The sequence below is a fragment of the Rattus norvegicus genome, chromosome 3, assembly GCF_021556685.1.
Source record: "Rattus norvegicus strain SHRSP/BbbUtx chromosome 3, alternate assembly SHRSP_T2T, whole genome shotgun sequence".
NCBI classification, from domain to species: Eukaryota; Metazoa; Chordata; class Mammalia; order Rodentia; family Muridae; genus Rattus; species Rattus norvegicus.
Window position 1 is genome coordinate 123,000,677 of NC_141536.1, and position 21,124 is coordinate 123,021,800.

The 21,124-nt window shown below is 43.8% G+C and overlaps 1 protein-coding gene across 51 annotated transcripts in view; it reads left to right on the forward strand.

Annotated features, from left to right (window-relative positions):
* Plcb4 (phospholipase C, beta 4) overlaps positions 1-21,124 on the forward strand; it is a 359,160-nt gene that overhangs the window by 311,133 nt on the left and 26,903 nt on the right. For all 51 annotated transcript variants that reach the window (XM_087648851.1, XM_087648887.1, XM_087648845.1 and 48 more), the window contains 11 exon segments: positions 1,227-1,368; positions 2,340-2,424; positions 2,780-2,904; positions 4,691-4,742; positions 6,079-6,181; positions 6,664-6,828; positions 9,128-9,332; positions 14,158-14,246; positions 15,085-15,235; positions 17,905-17,954; positions 18,187-18,252. In XM_087648851.1, the coding sequence (XP_087504977.1) occupies positions 1,227-1,368; positions 2,340-2,424; positions 2,780-2,904; positions 4,691-4,742; positions 6,079-6,181; positions 6,664-6,828; positions 9,128-9,332; positions 14,158-14,246; positions 15,085-15,235; positions 17,905-17,954; positions 18,187-18,252 (1,233 nt within the window).

Here is a 21,124-nt window from a genome sequence, read left to right on the forward strand (position 1 = left end):
TGTGTTCACGAGGACCCCCTGTGCCTGGGTCAGCTGTACACAGACTGGATGATTCGATGTCTTCCACATTTTAGCTGCACGATTTTAGACCCCAAGACCTCAGTCTTGCCCTGTGACTAATGGGAGTTCTCAGGATACTCAGTGGTATATTCCAGAATCCCTCAAGTTCAGTAAGATGAGAAGAGTTCATCTTCTAAATGCAGCAGGACCCCACAGACATCCATCATGGTTCCAACATATAACACTGGTGTTCTGAACATGAAACACACGGGACAAGGCAGATGTGGCCATTGCCCATATTTGGGACAGTGGGTGGAGTTTGGACCTATATGGAAAAGGATGGAAACACATGCAAGTTGCATGTACAGATGACTTTACCACAGGCTTTTACAGGTAACAGCAGGCTGATGTTGAAGACACAGAGGCTGAGTCATGAGCAGCTAAAATGGACAAACAAGCTAACTGACCATCTCTTAATCATCGTGCACCTGAGCTGGTTCTTATCCTAGATCGAGTCTCCTCGAGAAAACTAACTCCAAAGTTCTCAAAATACTGACCGCATTTGGGACATTATTCTGTTGCCGAATGAGTTCCTTTTGCTTTGATTTCTCAGGAAATACAAATAATCGTTTGGGCTTTTCCTCTGTACAATGTAATACATCCTATGAAGCAAGTTATCATGTTCTCTTAATAATAAACGCTTTAATAGAAATAGCTGAATAGTATGTAGGCGTGTGCTGAAAGTTCTGGAAGAAATTACTATTAAAACATGGTCTCCAGTTCCCCATGGGCGTGCCTGAAAACTTGGCTGTGGAATGACAGCTCTGTAGGCCTCCCCCCCAGCAGATCTCTTCCGGTGGGGCCAGAGGTTTACACCCACAAAGCGTTTGGGTGATTTTGATGTAGGCTAACTCTGGATAACCACTCCGTGGAGCTTTGCATGTTGGCTTAAATGGTAACATTGCTATCGCTGTCGGTGTTGCGGTGCTGCCCTGTAAAGTTTCTCGAACATTTGAAAGTCTTTTGAAAAATCTAACAGATAAAATGAAAGTTTCCGGCCTATCTCCTTTTGTATTAAGTAAACCTCTGACTTTTAAAGTAAAACTTTAGGAGAGCTACAAGGTCTGTTACGTATGAATTTATGCATATGCAGATGCTCGCCCAAAGCAAACTGGTGAGTCCCTTTGAAGCCATCCACTTAAACGGGCTTGTCCTTGTGCTCACAGGGCCTGGTCACCGTAGAAGATGAGCAGGCATGGATGGCATCTTATAAATACGTAGGTGCTACCACGAATATCCATCCGTACTTGTCCACGATGATCAACTATGCACAGCCTGTGAAGTTTCAAGGTTTCCATGTGGCTGAAGGTAACATTACAGGTTAAATGCAATAGCTTTCATGTCTGCTTTCCTGTCACACTGCCTGTCACCTGACTTGTGACTGTTTTCCTTTGTGGATGTCCACTTCCCCTGACTTGATTCATACAGACTGTATATGGTGGTCCTGTGTTTGTGGTGGCATTGTGCTGTCATTCTCCGAATCATCCACCAGGTGGCAGTGCAGGACAGTGACTTGTTAGCTTGTAGCTTCCCATATGCTTTTCTTATTTACTTTGTGAGGACAAACTATATTAGTAATATTTATGAGGCACTGTAACTGTCTTGATTCCTGTGTGCATATCCTGAGTAAAATATGGCTGCAGGAGAGTGAGGAGAAGTTAAACAGTCGGTACAAATGCCTTGAGACAGGGGAAATAAGATTTGATGTTCCATTTATAACTCCTACTCAAAAGCTGGTTCCCTGGGAGCACTGGGTGGTCCGGCCAGCTGATGTTGCTCCTCCTGTGGAGTTGCAGTCCTCCTCAGCTCCTCCAGGTCTTCAGCAGCCTCACTGAGACAAAGGGGAGAGAGCAGAGGGAGGCTGTGGGATGGGGGCCTTGTGGAGAGGTAACCGGGTAGTGGAATATCATTTGAGATGTAAACGAATGAAATTAATTAATTAAAAAAAAAGTTGCTTCCCCACAAAACCAGGTTCAAATATTTCCTAACCATTTCTGACTTTAAGAGAGTAGTACATTATTATAAAAAAAAAAAAACTGCCTATCTCAGCAGTGACTGACAACTGGGGCACATGTCATTTGTTTAGTGATTCCACATTTAATTCAGCGTATACACAGAGTGTTAATATCTCAGAGCACCTGACACAGTCATGCCGCATGGTCCACAAATGCCTCCTGGTTTGGGATGTAAGATTCTGGGTGTAATTGTACCGGCTGCCCGCTTTTGCAGGGGTTTGATGAGGCTGGGTTTCTGAGGCTATCTTTGCTTTTCTTTTCCAGAGCGCAACATTCATTATAACATGTCTTCTTTTAACGAGTCGGTTGGCCTTGGCTACTTGAAGACGCACGCGATTGAGTTTGTAAAGTATCCTACCAGACTGCGTGGGATGGACCGTGCCCCTGAGGACTGGCTGGGGATCCCCGCAGTAGATTAGCAGCTGTCCATCATTTTAATATTTAGTTCTTTGTATAATCTTTACCATAGCGCTCTAAGATGATGGACGCGAAGGAAGGGCATGACAGCTGTGACAGCCTGCCCAGATGTGAATGCAAATAGTTTCTAGAATGCACACCGAGACTGTGATTCCCTCTGAGCGGCCTTTAACGGGATTGGTCCCATGTTATCTGCCTGCTCGTCAGTGTCCCGCACCCCTAATGTCGTTGTTCTCTGCTGTACGCTCGCCTAGGCTGCTTTTGGATTTCCTTAATCAGTTACCCAGTTACAATAAGCGACAAATGAGCCGCATTTACCCCAAGGGAGGCCGAGTTGATTCCAGTAATTACATGCCTCAGATTTTCTGGAACGCTGGTTGCCAGATGGTTTCACTGAACTATCAAACCCCAGGTAGGCGCTAATGTCCAGTGACCCTAAATTCCACAAGGACCCTGGGACGGGGCAGCCTTTGCAGCTGCTTCACTCGCTCGAGGCATTTTGTTTTTAAAGGAAGCTGCCACGTGGAAAAAAAATTGGTTTCTTGGATTTATATAGTGGTAAGAAATTAAATCCCCCAAATGAAGCCATAATAGAAGGTGACATTTCAACTTTAGTCCCTTCCATCAATGCTAGTCTACAGTATTTTTATTTTTTTTTCTTCCTTCTGTATCAAGCTTACAGCTTGGCTCCCAGAGGAATTTAGTTTGAGTATCTCTGTGTGATAACTCGGACTCTTTGCTCCTTTGGAGAATACCCATGACCACTGTGGCCATTCAGCAAACATGGGTGGCAGTGGCACCTACCGTAGTACAACAGACTCTCAGCCTCAGCTCTGTAAGATGCCGTATGAAGAGTTAGATGCCATCAGAGGTACAAATCTGTGCTTCAGCCTCCCAGCGTATATTCGCCGGCAGGTTTTCGATACACGGTGGTGCTTTTTCTTTTTCTATAAATTCTAACTATTGAGAAACGTACAAATGTTTGAAGTTTTCAAAGTTTTCAGAGGAACCTTTGCCCTCTACACACTGGGAAAGGAAAACAGGCATAAAAACAGGCAGATGGCACAAACCACATTTATTTTATGTGACAGTGTTCTTCTGCATGGCTTTAGAATTTGGTAGAAACAATAGTACAAGTAAAATAGATAGTCACACATTTCTGGTCAGTCCCTCGATTTACGAGCGCACTTCCCAGGATTCTGCGGTCGTGGAGTCTTTTTTCTTTTCTGTCCCTGATCTGGGCTCACCCACATCCTTTTGGTAGCAGTATGAGCTGGCTGTCTCTCTCACCCCTGATGGCCAAGCTCCCTACAGACTGATACCGCCTGGAACCCTAACAGTCCTTTCTAGAAGAGTCTTCGCCTATGTCTTGATAGAATCTTTAGCGTCTTTAGTAGGGACAGAACAAAAAGATGACAGTGCTTTACTTACCAAGGACTCAAGCTGCCCTCCAGGAGGCCAGTGAGTCTGTGGTAAAGGGCAGCATGTTCCTAAAGCAGTTCATTTTCTGGGCAACTGTGTATTTCATTCTGGAGAATAGAAAAATGCACTTAGTTAAGTTACTCCTTCCTCCTCCACCCTCCTCCTTCCTCCTCTTAATCCTCCTGCTCCTTCTGCTTCTGCTCCTCCTCCTCTCATTTATAAGAAGAAAGAAAAATATTTTTCTGCATACAAGAGAGAAATTATAAATCCAGTCTTCCCATTCCCAGGGTAGCCGTATGAGAATTCTAACACATGGGGAGGGGAGAGGCAGCAAACTTTTATGATTCTTACCCATTTTATAGTACGTTCCTTTTAATCGAATTTTGTGTTCTTAATAGCCCTGCTGAGGGTCTCCAGCATCCCTGACCTATGAGGCAGTGAAATGATGTATCCCCCTCAATTATAGCTGGTTGTGTGTCTCTACTGTGAATGTCAAGTTAAACACTGAATGACTTGTACACCAAATCCGCTTAGTAGAGCAGTTCTGGGTGACGTCTCTGAAAATGTACTTGGTGTTTAAACTTAAGCCAAACACATGAGGTCATTTCAGTATGGAAGTGTGGCATGGGCCCCAAAGCAGGCCAGCAGAATGCTGTGGTGTGAAGGAAAGAGCTTTGGACCTCGGAATGATAAGGCTTCCATTGTTTCCCATTCACCCTGTCAGGATCTTCTTCATCCAGGGAGATGAGATGCTAAATTATTTTGTCTTTTGACAGATTTAGCGATGCAATTGAATCAAGGAAAATTTGAGTATAACGGATCCTGCGGGTGAGTAATATCATTCAAAATGTCGCCTCCTCATTCCAGACTCCTTACCTCAGTTTTAATGAAACCTTGTCATTTTCAATTAGGGACAGCTGAATGTATGCTGGTGCTGAAGCATGGATAAAAATAAATGAAGTCATAGTTAGACTATATTTACAAACAGCCAACCTTTTATCTGTCCCACTTAGTAAAGCAGGTTCTCTTTTCTTTTAACCACCAACTCTGCAGTTCATCTCATACACTCCAGAGTTCGGTCACTTCATTCTAAATTCAATATGTGGAGGTCCTTGTGCCTGAGGCAGGCAGTGGGGTGCGCTCATCTGGGCTTCAGCCAGAGAAGTAGGCATCAAACACGTATAGCCTTAACTGCTGATGAATACAGAAATGAAGTAGATTTCATTTCAAATGAAGCTGTGGGTGTAAAGTTGAATTTAATTCAGCCAGGAATAAACTTTCATCCTCCCTTGAGTCTTTTGCATGTTTATAAATAGGAGTTATATAATGCTGCGAATGTTGTTCTATTTTACTTAAATAACATTTAAAAATCTGTGAACCAAGTAGCAAAATGGGAAATGCTAATTCTTCTGAAAATACCGAGAGGTGAATAAAAGTGCGGAACTCAAATTCCGTAAAGCACGAAAAGCTCGGCTGAGACCACAGCCCGGCGGCTCCTAGAGGGACGCACAGGACTACTGTGCCGTCCAGTGGTAATGCTGTCTAGGAGTTCTTTGTGGTGGCTACCTTCATTTCTATCATGGAAAATGAGGCGAGACAACAGGTTTTCAGCAGCTGCTCATTAAGAACAACTCTGCCATCTGTCCACTCTATACCTGTGCCTGTCTGTTGGTTATCTGCCAGAGTGCCTGCACACTAGCGAAAGCCCTTCCCTCTGAGTCTCTCTCACGCACACCCCTGGAGTCAGCACTGCATTGCTGCGTACTCTGATGGTTACTCAAGTTATGTAGCTAGGAAGAAAAGGCCCATGGCCAACTTAACAAGTAGTTTCTGCAGGATTCTTCTTCAGTCAATTCTACCAGGAAAAGAGACAGACATTTGGCCAAACGTAAAAGGACTCAGGAACTTAGCCTTTGGTCCAAGCAGACTGCTTGTCAGTGTACTCTCTTCCCCTCGGTCAAGCAAGGAAGTGGTCTGTCCATCCCTTATCAGCACAGCACACCCTGGGCAGCCTGTGTTAGTTGTGTGATGCTCTTCGGGGATCATTAGAATCTCTGCCTGGGAGTGTGGCTTCTCAGTTATGGAAGAGAGAAAGGAAGTGTCTTGTATTTAGTCATTGCACACGCCACCAGTAAAATAAACCCCTGTGCTTCTGTCCTGCCAGATACCTCCTCAAGCCAGACTTCATGAGACGGCCTGATCGGACATTTGATCCCTTCTCTGAAACCCCTGTGGACGGGGTTATTGCAGCCACATGCTCAGTGCAGGTATGGCCCTGCTCACCACAGACTGTGTAAACACTCACACATAGACACGTGCACATGGAGGAAAACATGTTTAACATCCTATTGGAAGAAGTGTAAGTTGCTCTCCACTTGGACCCAATGTCTGCTGTCTTCTGAGTTTTTGCTACTAAAACTATGAGCTGTTTTAAGTGAAGTACACTATCTAGAAAGTATCTCCCGTCTGGTCACAGTCACATGAAGTTCTTCAGTGCCAAAGCCATTCTGAAGGCATGCTGTTTTTCTAGACCTGTGCAGAGGATATTACATTTGTGACCTCTGTCTAGAAATGTTTGCTTTCAAAGGGTAGTTACTCAAAAACTGTTTTGTTCTAATATAGAAAATTCCAGAGAAAAGGTCAAATGTTTATATTACTTGAAAATTCCCCAACGAAAGGTGATGACCCCTTGCCACCAATACTCACAACGAGGCCACTGCTCCCCCACCCTGTGTCTGTGTAACTGCAGGTTATATCAGGGCAGTTCCTGTCAGATAAGAAGATCGGCACATACGTGGAAGTCGATATGTACGGGCTGCCCACCGACACCATACGGAAGGAGTTCCGAACCCGCATGGTTATGAACAATGGACTCAACCCAGTTTACAATGAAGAATCGTTCGTGTTTCGGAAGGTAAGACATTGGCAGCGTGTCACCGTTACACAGTAACTGGAAGAGATTGGTTTTCTGCATGGAGCCCACAGGATAGAGGGATGTCACTCACCACACCACTTGGCGTCTTCACTTAATCTCCCAAGTGACCTCTATCACTGTCATGGAATTGTACAAAACGAGTTAGCTGTTCTGGCTTCGCCTCGTCCTTGACCTCCTCCAGTCACATAGAACACACTTCCATGTCCTGGTCTATTCAGACATGTTCTTACTCCCGGCTGCTGTCATGTCCTGGAGGGTCTCGCTCTGTTCTCATGGCTTAGAGGTTAGATGAGAGGCTGCACCAAAGCTAAGGTCAGCGCTGGGTCTCTGGTGGACCCTGTGTCAACGTTTGTTGCCATTTCTTTTCTTAAGAATAGCCATTCTGGAGTGAGATGGATCCTCGTTATTGATGAATTTGCATCTTCCTGCTGACTTGTGAAGTTCAATATATTTTTCATATGCTTATTTTCCATTCATATCTCCTTTTTAAATTATTTTATCTTACAAATGGGGTTGTTTTGCTCGCATGAATATCTATGCACCCTTTACATGACCAGTGTGCATGGAGGTCAGAATAGGGTGTGGGATTCCCTGGGACTGGAGTTACAGATGGTAGCGAGCTGCCATGTGGGTGCAAAGAATTTAACCTGGGTCCTGGAAGAGCAGTCAACGCTCTTAACTGCTCAGCCAGCTCACTGGCCCCTGTTTACATGTCGCTCTGAGATCTGCTCATTTCGCTGGGCAATGTATTGACTTGGTTGTTTGATTCCTTTCTGATTAGGGTTTTCTTGTTCTTTGTACATTCCAGATACCCATCCTCCAACTGATTTATAGCCAACCGAGATTTTCTCCCACTCTGAATGTCATTTACTGCTTCCCTCGGAGTTCAAAAGTGTTTTGATTTCATGAGTCTCTGTTGCCAATTGTTGGCATTATTTCCTGAGCAAGTGGCATTCTATTTGGAAAGTCCTTGACTGTGCCAATATCTGGAAGTTTCCCTCCAACGTTCTCAGTTTCAGATCTTACATGAAGTTCTTTGGTTCATTTGGAAGTGATTTTCGTTTTAAGATAGGGATGTATTTTTACACTTCTTCCATGTATATCCAGCTTCCCTAGAATTGTTTGCTAATGAAACTACCTTATATATACATTGGACATCTGTCAAAAGCCAGTGCCTACAGCTATATGGTTTTTATATGAGTCCTTGGCCCTGCCTATTGATCTACATGTGTAATTTCATGGCAGTGTCATGCTGCTTTTATTACTCTGGCTCTGCAGTATAGATTGAAATTATACTCACAGTATACTGACCACCGATACTATTTCTTCACAAAATAATTACTTAGTTCTCTGGTCCTTTGTACTTCTGTATGAATGCTAAGATTTTTATTTCTATTTCTTTTACATTGATTTTAAAATGCTTTGTTTTGCTTGCTTTTGAAGCAGATGTGCATGTGATTATTTCATGGATTTCATTCAAAGCATGTTTGTCTTTGCTATAGACAAAGGTTACGGAATGTCTCTGTGTGGGGGGGGAAGGGAGAGAGAGAGAGAGAGAGAGAGAGAGAGAGAGAGAGAACATGCACACATGCACACATGTCCTATCATTTTTCTGAAACTGTTCATCATATCTAACTTTTTTCAGGGGGGGATAATAATTAGGGTCTCTCCTATATAGAATTATTTCATCTACAAATATGGAGACTTTTATCTCTTCCTTTCTGCTACCTAACATCCCCCAAATTCATCAAAACTTAGGATGCAATACACAGAAAATGAAAGTTCATGCAGAAATAGTCTTTTATCCATAATGTGTTTCCTCAAAAACACTCTTTGTGCTTTTAAAAACAAGCAGAGCGCAGTGTTGTACGTAGCCCAGGCAGCAGTCTGACATGGGATTGAATACAGGAGTCCCAATCCCAGGCTCCACTGTTAGTCTCTAAAATAAGAAACTCACTCAGTTTTCCAGGGTCTCCACCTTTGCATCAGATGTAGATGGGAGGAAAATGACAAGATTTGGCAGGGCAGTCTTTAACATCCATCCACTCCATCTATTTGATGAGATGACTTCCTGGAAATCCGGGCGCAGGGCCTTATTGATGTCTTGGTCACCAATCTTATGCTGCATACTTTAGCAATGCAAGTGGCCCATGGGTTTGTTTCACAACTAAGGGCATTTGAGGAGCAGTGTTGGTTTGATCCAGATCCCTGGGGCCATGGTTCTGGGAGGCCTCATTACAAAAAATCAATGAAATGCCCAATTTTTTTTTGATTGCAGGTGATCCTGCCTGACCTGGCTGTCCTGAGAATCGCTGTGTACGACGACAACAACAAGCTCATTGGCCAGAGGATCCTTCCTCTGGATGGCCTCCAGGCAGGCTACCGACACATCTCCCTGAGAAATGAGGGAAACAAACCGTTATCACTGCCAACAATTTTCTGCAATATCGTTCTTAAAACATATGTGCCTGATGGATTTGGAGGTAAGTTAAACATTTGGATATTGAATACGATGTGGAGGAGGATCATTATGAGACTGTGGATCACGTTGCCCATTCCTGAAAAATGACCACATGGTTTCCTCCCTGTGCTGAGAATTATGGTCTCAGCCACATGTCCCGAGGTCTTATTTCAACAATACCATAGGTTTTGCTTTTGGGCAACCGACCTTCAGTTTTAATAATGTGATTATAAGTTCAAATACAAGCCAGGAGAGTTTCAATCAGAATGGATAGGAATTACTCCTTTCTTCGTTCCCTTTGCTGGTCACTTATAAAGGAAGCCATTAGAGGATGTAACATACAGCAGCAGACATAGGAGCCCATCAAAGCAGCTTAGGCAGTGCCATGGGCTGGGTAGGTGGAAGTCTGTCAGGTGTGTTTTGAAGCTGCAGTCCAGGCCACACCACACTCCAGAACTGTCAGCAATGCAGGCACAGTGATAGACTGAAGGTCTTCCCTCACAGTCTACCTCCCCACCCCTAGCCCCTCTTTGTAGTACTCAAACCTAAACCAGGAACCCATGCCTGCTGGATAAGTATTGCACCACTGAGATTTTGGGTCAGGGTCTTACTAAGTTACTTTAGCTGGCCTTAAACGTGGGCTCTCCCGCTTCAGTCTCAGGGGCCAGGTATGTGCAAATCACACCGTTCCAGAGGTGTTTTGTTTAGTTTTAACAGACTAAAGAAATAGCTGTTGGTTGTAACATCCTCACCTGAACTTACCCTGTATTCTATGTAAAATGGCACAGGACATAATTATATCATAAGCAACTCATAAAGAAGTCCTTTGGATTCCTCCCCACTGAGAGGTTTCAGAGCGCCGGTGCGTTGGTAACACTGCAGCTCTGTGTTCTGCATGACTTCATTTGCAGTCATTGCATGTGGGTGGAAACCTTTTATAAAGATAAGAAAATTGTTCTTGAGGCTTTTCTAAGTCAGGGCCCTTCCTTAGGCCTAGACTCAGGCTCTTACAAGTCACCTGTTCATTGGATTCTGCTCTAGTAAGTGACAGTCAGGTGGTGAACTCCCACATATGAGAAACTCTGCTATGTGCAGTTAATTCACCCTGTCCCCCTCACTCCCACATACATTTTGTGCTTCTTAGACATTCTGAACTCTGCCAGACCCATCTTCTCCCCAGCGTGACATAGGTCAGCCGCCCAGATTTTAACTCTTCCATTCCCATGAATTCCTCTGCCCGCCACTCAACTTCCTGCCTATGCAACGGGAATAGGGATTTTGTTGAAGTTGCTTCTCTCATTACTAAAACCACTCACAAAGTACAGAGAAATAGCAGCAACAGTGGTATCTTGATTCATTTTCTTTTGCTGAACAAAACACCCTAAATTGGCTAACTTATAAAGATGTACTTATAAATTTTTAAAGGTTTATTTTATTTTACATGTGAAGGTTTTACCTGTATGTGTACATGTGTGCCTAGTCAGAGGAAGTCATCAGATCCCCTGAACAGTTGTGATCCCCTATGTGAGTGCTGGGAACTGCACGTGGATCCTCTGTAAACAAGTGCTCTTAACCACTGAGCCCAAGAAAAGACGTTTTGTTTCTTAGACTGGTAGTTCTGAAATCTGGATGAGTCTTAGTGCTGCTTCATGCATCCACTCAGTGGAGTATTGGTATAAGGGGCGTGATCTGGTGAGTTGCTGTTTGATTTTGTTTCGGCTTCCATACAGTATGTTTTGATGAGATTCACCCACCTTGCCCCAGCTCTTCCCAGACCCACCCTACTTCCCTACCCATTCAACTTTCTGTCATCTTTCTATTCAGACACTTCAAAACCAATGTGTATTGTGCAAATATTCTTGGATGTGTGAGCTTGTCCTGGAAGGTTTACCTGAGGCTACACTTTCAGAGAGAACGATTTCACTCTCTCCCAGTAGCTCACAACTATACTTTGTTCCATGGCTAGGAGTGGGATTGCGTGCCCAGCTCTCTTCCCCATGCTGGGATTTAGTCTGGCACAAGCTTGTACAGGTTCTGTACAAGTTAAGTTCATATGTGGAGCTACCCTGCAGTGTCCATGTTTCCTTGTAGCCTCCCACCATCTATGCCTCTTAAGCTCTTTTTGTACTCCCTTCTGCAATGATCCTGAGTGTGGGCGGGTGACGTGGTATATATGTTCCCTTTAGGGCTGAGCATTTTCTGAGTAGATTTAAGTCTTGCTCCACGAGATGAAACCAGTACCTGGTACCAATATCAGACTAAGAACCTGTGGCTAGATAGATCCTATGCCCCAGAGGGAACCTACAATTATTATTGCAGATGAATGGACATAGTATTGAATCCATTTTAAGCACTTGTTGTTATGTTCATAGATCCGTGCACCTCACACGAAAAGCCCCAATATGCAACACACGATGATTAACACAGTGACCCCCAACTGGCCAGAGTGCAGAGGCTAAAAGAGATTTGTTTCTATACAACCCAGATGGAAAATGTTTCTAGGCTAAAGAATAATAGTAGACCATCTTAAGGATTGAAAACTAAATCTTTTTTTTTAAAGATTTCTTTATTTATTATTATGAGTGTAGATGTCTTCAGACACACCAGAAAAGAGCATCAGATCCCATTACGGATGGTTGTGAGCCACCATGTGGTTGCTGGGAATTGAACTCAGGACCTTTGGAAGAGCAGTCAGTGCTCTTAACCGCTGAGCCATCTCTCCAGCCCCCTAAATCTTTACTAAAAGAAAAATGGTAACATTTACCATTTTAAAAAATGCCTTGGAATGAATCAAGAAGCTTTGGTTTAAGTCTTCCCGTGTTCTAATCCTCAATATAGTGGGAAAATAGTACTCTCTTTTACCTACACAAAGCAGAACTCCTGTGTCAGATGTTGAGCATGGTCCCTCACTTACCAGACCTGAGACACTTGGAGTGCTGAGCTGAGCAGTCAATGCTGCCCCATCTGTGGGCGCATCTGTCCTGCTACTGGTGTTTACTCACCACACAGCATCACCACATCAGCCATCACTGTTGGAGACAGCAAATAGTTCTGGTGCTAAAGACAATGACTCAATGTTACATTCCCACCTCGGTTGTTTTTGAAGGTTTTTTTCCTATCTGTGCATGTTGTCTTTATTACCGACTGGCAGAAGAAATGAGATTTGTCCAAGTATCAGCATTAAGTCAAATGTCACCCCAAGCAGTGTGCTCCTTGGGCCTTGGTTTCTTGGACAGGGCCGTTCTTAATTCTGTGGCTCCCCTGCTACTTTATGTAATTAAGGTAAAGTGGCCTTTCATTTGCTTTCCCAGCTCAACTTCCTGCCCTACGCATCCAGGATGGTACAGGAATGCTTCTTATTCCCTCCATCCAGATCTTCAACCACCTATAGCATAGCCAGATATTTCGTACAGCAGGAACGTCCAGAGGAAGAATATCCTCGATTAAGAAGCCATTTCTAAAGTGTCAACCCCAAGTTATAGTTATGAGATTAGTTTATCTTTATTTACACTTCTCTTCAGTAGGCAGGAGCAATGTTTTCTGCACATATCTCCTGACAGTAAGGATAATGGAGAGGGATTCTGAGGGAACCTGGGCTGGGAACAGTCATATATGCAAAGAACTATTTGCTGTCCCCAACAGGGCCATAGTCTGTGCTTAGCAGCAGTGAAGTGCCTTAAAAGCAGTGGTGGAGCAAGCACAAACCTGAGTTCTCTTCAAAGTCGATATCTGAAAGTCTGCCTGTCTTTAGTTCTTTGGCATTAAATGTGTACTTTAATGCCTTCGGTGCTACACGGAATTGAGGGAGGTGGGAAGGAGAGGGGAGGAAAGCTGGGATGGAGAGCCTCACCGAGAGAGACCAGCTGTTTGGAAATGGCATCAAAACTATATTTCTAAATAGATAGTGGACTTTGTTTGTTTGTTTGTTTGTTTGTTTGTTTTTTTCTGTACAGCTAAGTACAACATTGGCTAAATCTAGAAGAAGAAAAGCAACTGAAAGCAAGCATGTTGGTCTCTTTTTTTGAAGGAAGGTGTTGGAACCCTATTGTGGCTTCAGTATCTGGAGATGTTAGATCATCGTATGGGTTCTACATGGATGGGTTCTGCATGGTCAAGAGCTATTGTGTGTGTCTCTATTCTGCTGGCTACTCAGTGTGTCTAAGGCAGACGGCTGTGCACACCCGCCTGTGAATGCTGGTCAGCACATAGCCAGGTCTCACCACAGGGCCCTGTTTAGAGCACACCAAACTCAGTGGGTGTACCGAGCTGTAGGGTCCCTAGCAAAGAGAACAAGACAGGAAAAAACAAATGACTTATTCAAAACAAGAACCTGGAACCTGGATAGAGAGTTCTTTAAAAAAAAAAATAAATCTCAAAATATGTTCATTGCTCCTGGTGATTAGGAGAATGAAAATCGAAAGGACTTTGAGAGTTCGTCTTACTCCAGAGAATGCCAAAGATCAACAAAACAACTCATGGCCTCCACTTTGTCTCTTGGATTTCCCTCTTTAAGAAAACACTAGGGATTGTCATTGGGCTTAGGATACCCCTCCCCCAATCCAGAATGACCTCATTTTATCCTACCTGAAATTTATACCCGCAGCCAACCTGTAGGTGAGATCCCATCCGTATGCTTCTGTGGACATGGAATCGGGGACAGGGTGTTCAGTTCACTCTGGTAGCCTTGACATTGGGGAAAAATAGAAAGTCTTCGGGTGTTGACTCTTGTTTTCCCTTCTTCGTGTCATCTGTAACTGCGTTTGATGACCAGTTCTTACGAATTGAGTTGGATTTTCTTGGTCAGTTCATTTAAACAGAACATTGATAGTTCATTAATTGTTTTTCAGATATTGTGGATGCTCTATCCGATCCAAAGAAATTCCTTTCAATCACAGAGAAGAGAGCAGACCAAATGAGAGCAATGGGCATTGAAACTGTAAGTCCAAGCTGTGGGCTAACGGCGGTCCAGTTGGGGGACTTAGTTTCCAAAGGGTGACTGTGATAGCAAGAGATAGGTGATGTAGGGAGTTTTCAGAGGGTTCTCAAAACCAAGCTTAGCCATTCAATAATAGTTTGTTTAAGGAGCTACAAAAATGTAGCACATTTTCTACAATGTGTCCACTATCAGAAAGGGCCTCTTAGTCACCAATGAGACATCTGGAGTTGTCTGGTCTGTTATTAACGAAATAGGAACTAGCCATTAGAAATAACAAGTTGTTTTTATAACACTGAGATGCCAAATAACTGAGTTCGGTGAGTTAATGAAAATTACATTTATTACTAGGTATTCATTTTTTTGTCCTTGTATCCCAACACTCCCTCTGTTCATCTGTTTCTCTGTTGTAAGTGTTCCTTTGCTAGGCACTTCAAGGTTGGAACACAGTCAGCCAGTCCCCAGCAGCTAGAAATTGGGGTGCTTATAAAGGCATTGGGTTGTCTCTCCTTGGCTGGGTCATTTTTGCTCAGCACAAGCAGGCTACATAGTCTCACTCCCCTTAGGTAAGAGCTTGCTTGTTTAGTTTGAGACACAGTCACAACTTTGTATCTTGGCTGACCTGGAGCTCTCACCATGTGCACAAAGCTGGCCTTGAACCCATAAAGATCCAGCTGTCTCTGACTCCTGAGTGCTGGGATTAAAGGAGTGCACCACCAAGCCCAGCTTCAGGCAAAGATCTTTAAAGGCAGTAAAGTCTGGGAGGCTGAGGGCTTTCTCATTAAAGTAAAAATGCTTCCAGGGCCAGGCATTTTAATCATTGGGAATGCTTTTGTTGCAGAGTGACATAGCAGATGTGCCCAGTGACACTTCCAAAAATGACAAGAAAGGCAAGGCCAACCCAGCCAAAGCGAATGTAACCCCTCAGAGCAGCTCTGAGCTCAGACCAACCACCACAGCTGCCCTGGGATCTGGCCAGGAAGCCAAGAAAGGTGAGGTGTGCCGTTCAACTCCTGTCTGTCAGTGTTGCCATTTTAGCCTCATTGTAGACAGTCTTCACCAAGGCATTTAAAATCGTCACTTCTGCCAACTTTCATGTGACACTAGAAAAGAGACTTATTCGACAAATTGTTTGATTTCCTTCTCTGAGAATTTGTTTAATGGGAAATCACCGGTTATGTTTCATGACTGGAGGGCCATCACCTAACCAAACAGTGTCTTATCCTTAGTGTGCCAGTGTTTACATCGATGCGCTTCCTGGCATGGGTGGAGGAGCCCTTGCTGCAACAGTGCTGGCAGCTAAGTCACCCACCTCTGTCTTCCAGACACCAGTAGGCAGGGGCACATGAAGCAATGGAGTCACAAATGTCATAGGCAATTTCTCCACACATAGAGAAAAGGCTTGACTGTTTATTTTTAAAACCATTAGATGGGCATTTAGTGGCCATTTTCAAGTGGTTTTCTGTGAGTGTCATCAAACAGAAGCACGTGGCCCTGTGCTATTGACCAACTTTCCATGAGGAAACATGTCTTCTGACTTTTTAAAGTGGTCTTCTGTTCAAGATGACCAGGTATCAGTTCTAATTGATTGGTACCCATTTCATATTGACAGTTAAATATTTAAAACACCCCCTTTGAGCTTGACCATAAATAATTTATTACACTTAGTCTCTTAATTTTCATAGTAATTTCTTTTTCTCTTAATGGCTTCTTAGCATCTGTATTCCCTGTTTACAAGTAAATTTAATGCCAGTGGTACCGGGGATTTGAGCCATTTAAACATGTGCATACATCCAGTGCTAACAACTTGAAGGTAAGAAGTGACAGTCCTTCCCAACTGAACCAGCCTGGTGATTTTAGCAGGAAACTCGGTGTGCACTGAACTTCGTGGAACAAATTAGAAAATGCAGCTTTACAAAAGTAGCCCAGTTTGAACCGGCCCCTGCAGCTGTTTGTTCTGCTCAGGAAGGGACACGGAGTGAGGTAATGAGCCAAGCTCAGACACTTCCTTTCCAGCCCTGGTCAGTATTAGCACTGCGACTCCTACAGGTAAAGTTCTCGTCTGACCCTTGCATCCATACGGACTGTAGTAATTACAGTAGAGAGTAGCTACGAAAATGCGCACCACAACAGGCCTCCAAAAGCTCAAGGAGTCCGGAGATCTAAAAGGGTCTGCACTTGGGTTTGTTGGTGCATTCCCCAACAAGACTACATTCGAAACAACTAAGCAGCTGTCAATTAAACACTAGTGTTTTTCCCCCAATCCACCCAAAAGGTAGGACTTACATGTTGTTTCTTCAGGAGGCTTAGAAGCCTAGAAGAAGCCACCACTGTACTAGGTTCTATCAAGAAGAAGTACTATTACTACTACTACTACTACTACTACTACTACTACTACTACTACTACCACCACCTCTGATGATGATGATGATGATGATGATGATGATAAATCTTTATGCCTTTGGGGATGCACATATGCAGGGGAGAGTATGAACAGGTTCCAAATGCAATAGCCAGCCCAGGTAGGTGCAATGAGGACTGACTACTTAGAACAGAAGAGGACACCCCAGCAAGGTCCAGACAGGACTCAAAGATAAGATCCTAATTTAATTGGACCTTAAAACATAGGTGTGGCTCAACCAGAAGGAGACAGATAGCAAGACGAAGGGAAGAAAGACACCTGAAGGGAAGTGGGTGGAACACAGTGGAAGCAGTTCACTTGCCCTGGTCTGCAGAGAGCTCTGGGACCACTCTGAGGAGGCAGTGAAGGACAACATGGACAGTGTTGGCATCAGGAGTCATTCCAAGGAGAGATGCTGCAAGCTGTCAGTGACCCTGGTACTCAGGACTGACTGTATTACAGCCCATACCTCGTTATGATTAGAGGGTTAACCAGAGGAAGAGGCTAATATTGACAGGCACATCCTGCGTCATCACCTTGTACCTGGAACCATGCTGGGAGAGATGTGGCAGTCTCCTTTCTTAGGAAATACATGGCTAATACATGGCTGAGCAGAGGACAGCCTGGGTCAAGCTGTGGGTAATCATAAGAAAAGAACAAAGGAAGGAGGATGTAGTCGTCTGGACATGGAGCTTAGAGGGAGAGCCCAGACCCACTTCAAGAGACTTCAGGATCACACTCTACAACTGGGTGGCAAGAGAAACTCCAGCCTTTATTCATCTAGCCAACAGGCAGAGTGTCTTACTCGAGTTTCTCATGACAGAACCCCTAAAACAGGGAGTCTGATTTCATTATTTCCTGTGTTTAAGACATGGCCACCGTCAGTAGCACATTGTTTAAGTGCTAAGGTTAAATCTGTCCAAAAGAAGCTTACAATGTTTTGCTTTTTGGGTAGCGGATGACTAAGATAGGAATAAAGTTGGAAATTAGTTGACTGATACCATGTACCTAAATGCAGAGAAGAAAATAGCTGCAGCAGATACTACAGTGCCTGCCCTTTTAATGGGTCCACTTAGCCCATGTCCCAGAGCTAAGAAGTCTGGTTGATTGGGAGTTATAGTTACTCCTCCTCACCATGGGTAAACAGCACAATGCAAGCTGTTTTGGGAGTGTCAGATAGAGCTTAGAAAGTTTATATTGTCTGTTATTCACTCTAATTTTTAATATACATACTGATATTTTTGCGACTTTTTTTTAAAGGTATTGAACTTATCCCTCAAGTGAGGATAGAAGATTTAAAGCAAATGAAGGTAAAATGTCTTGCCTTTTCAGATGTTCTTGTAGTATGTTCATTGATAAAACAAGTTTTTTCCCATCACAAAGTATAATCGTTATGACTACCTCTGGAAAAGGGATAGAAGAAAAGAAGGGAAGAGAAAGAGGAGGGAGAGGGAGAAGGGGAGGGGCAGAGAGATTGATTGATTGATTGATTGATTGACTGATTGATTGATTTCATTTTGGATCTTCTGTTCCCCCCTGCAGGCTTACTTGAAGCATTTAAAGAAACAACAAAAGGAGTTAAACTCTTTAAAGAAGAAACACGCAAAGGTACTGTGGTTTTTGCATACATGGGTGTGTATTTTGTTGGTTGTTTTGTATATTACTTTTAGCTCTCTGATGAAGACCTAACACTACTTTTTGTGTTGTGTACAGTGAACTATTCATCATCCAGAAAACTAGTTAGAAGCTAATTCTAGACAGCAAGAATGACCCTTATATTACCTCACTGCTGGTACCTTGTTCCCTGGTCTCCGTGCAGTGGATTATAAAAGCAGCATATGGGGGTGATGCTAGCAGGGGCCACCTCTCACAGTCCTTCTCAATATAACTAGAAACCTTCTTCTGGAGTTTCTGTACTTTTATTTTTTATCTCTAAGAAGCCTGTCAGACATGGTTCAGAAGCAATCTTAAGAAGTAGTTAGTTACAAATTTAAGAGAATAGCAAGGCATGGCCCCAAGAATTCCTTGGTAAGTTTAAAAGGTTTTCAATTCTCAGTTAACAGGTGTCTTTCTGATCTTCTCTTGTAGAGGCAGGGGCAGGGGGTATGTAGAACTGAGTCGGTGGGGGTGGATACAGAACTGAGATGAGGGGTACAGAACTGAGGCGGGGTGGGGGGGAAGCAGAACCGAGGCAGGGTGGGGGATACATAACTGAGATGTGTGGGGTGAGGGATGCAGAACTGAGGTGTATGGGGAATGCACAACTGCTTTTCCCTCTTGAGAAGCCCACTGCACCCACTGTCAGGATCCTGTGAGTCCTCTTCACGAAGGGCAAAGAGAGGCAGAGAGACCCCCTTCTTTCTCTGAAAGGACTTTGAAATTCTTTCATGTAAACATTGCAGGCCCACTTCCTTCTACTCTGCCCAGCCCCCCTTCCCTCCCCCAGGTCTGTGCGTCCTGCTAGGAGTGAGGAATAAAGGTGCTAATGTGCCAGCAGCAAGGCTGAGAAGCCTGTCTTCTCTAAGGGTTTGTTCTCAGGCCAGACCTTATCCAGACCCACGGTGTTCCCGGTGCTGTGGAATTGATAGTTAGGCCTGTTTCCTGGCAGGCTGCTTCCAGGACTCTTACAGGCTCTCATGAGTACCTGTCAGTCTCGCCTTCTATTGGATGGTACAACACCATGGCCAAGACAACTTATTAAAGAAAGAGGCTCACAGTTTCAAAGGGTGAGTCCATGACCATCATCGTGGGAGCTTAGCAACAGGCAGGCAGGCAGGCATGGTGCTGGAGACTGAGAGAGAGAGAGAGAGAGAGAGAGAGAGAGAGAGAGAGAGAGACAGAGACAGAGACAGAGACAGAGACACAGAGAGAGAGACAGAGAGAGAGACAGAGACACAGAGAGAGACAGAGACACAGAGAGAGACAGAGACTGACTGGGAATGGCTTGTGCTTTTAAAACCTCACAGCCCACTCTCAGTGACACATCCGACAAGGACACAGCACCTAATTGTTCCAAACAGTTCCACACACAGCAGAACAAGCATTCACACACATAGGAGCCAGTGGACATTTCTCACTCAAACCAGTGCACCCCGAGCAGTCAGCTGCTTTCCCGCTTCTATTTCATTCTCCTACATTTCAGAGGTTGAAGTCATACTGTGCTTTAAAATCTCATGAATGACTCCCTTCTCTCATGTTAAATACACTGTTACTCAGCCTGCTGTGTATTATATTTATGAAGTCTGAGTCTGACATAAAGCTAGCATGATGAACGAGACCAACATTTACGCATGCTGCTTTGTGTTACACAAAGTCCAAACAACACTCTTCACTTAGACATGAATAAAATAAAATTGAAATTGGAATTTAGAGGACCATTCCTTGCGGTGGGGAAATGTAAGTGGTCACGTGCTGGCTGCATACCCCTTACTATTCATCGCACTGTCTGTGTTTATGAAGAACAACTCTGGAATTTTTGCATTGTCTAAGTGCCTTACAAAGAATAGCTTTCTAATAATTATACCTTTTTGTTTATAGACAGTCTATAATTTTTATCTGTAATACGTAATTAATATTCCTACCTGCTCACCTAGCTTGTCAGATAAAGGATATATGAGCATTTGCTTGTGTATGTAGACTTGGGCTTTGTCTGCAAACAGGCTTGTCTTTAACACAGGAATAGGAAGCTGTTGAAGCACATAGACTGAGCCTGTGGCCAAGACATTCACACTTAGTCTCCTTTGCCCTTGTTTAACTTCTGCCAGTTTTCCCTCCTGAAAAACCTCTTTCAATGGTATGAATAGCTAATGATGTAGGCTTTCTTAAGCGATTATCCTGTGAAAGAATAAGTCTTCCTTACTCTTGAGCATTCCATATATGTATATAATGAAATATGATCATATTTAATCTCACCTGCCCCACAACATATCTCTCCCTCCCTCAATGTCGTGTCTCATTTTTTAAACAACTCACTAAATCTAATCAGTGCACCGTAGCTAATATGCACTTGCGTGTGGGCTCATCCCCTGGAACATGGGCAGCCTAACAGTGGGAGGACCTCAAAAAGAATGCTTCAGCCTCTCCTAGTGCTATCAACTACCAATAGCTCCTCAGTAACAAGTGGGACCAAGAGGAGCACTTCCTCCATTTATGCCAAATTTTTAAATGGCTTGATCATGTAGCAGGGTTTATGCAGGTGCCCACAGCTGCTATGAGTTCCTGAGAGTGGTAATCATGCCATGCGCAGAAGACAGAATTTTATAGCGTTCTTCCACACCATCTACCTCCTACATTCTTCCTCCCCTCTCTTCTTGGCAAGGGGTAAAGAATTGTTAAAGATGTCCCATTTAAAGGTGGGTATTCAGTCTCTTTTCAACACTTTGACAAATTATGAGTCCCTGTACTGAGTGCTGTCCACTGATAAAAGAAGCTTTTCCAATGGAGGTTGGGAGCACACTAGGTCTATGGGTATAAACACAAA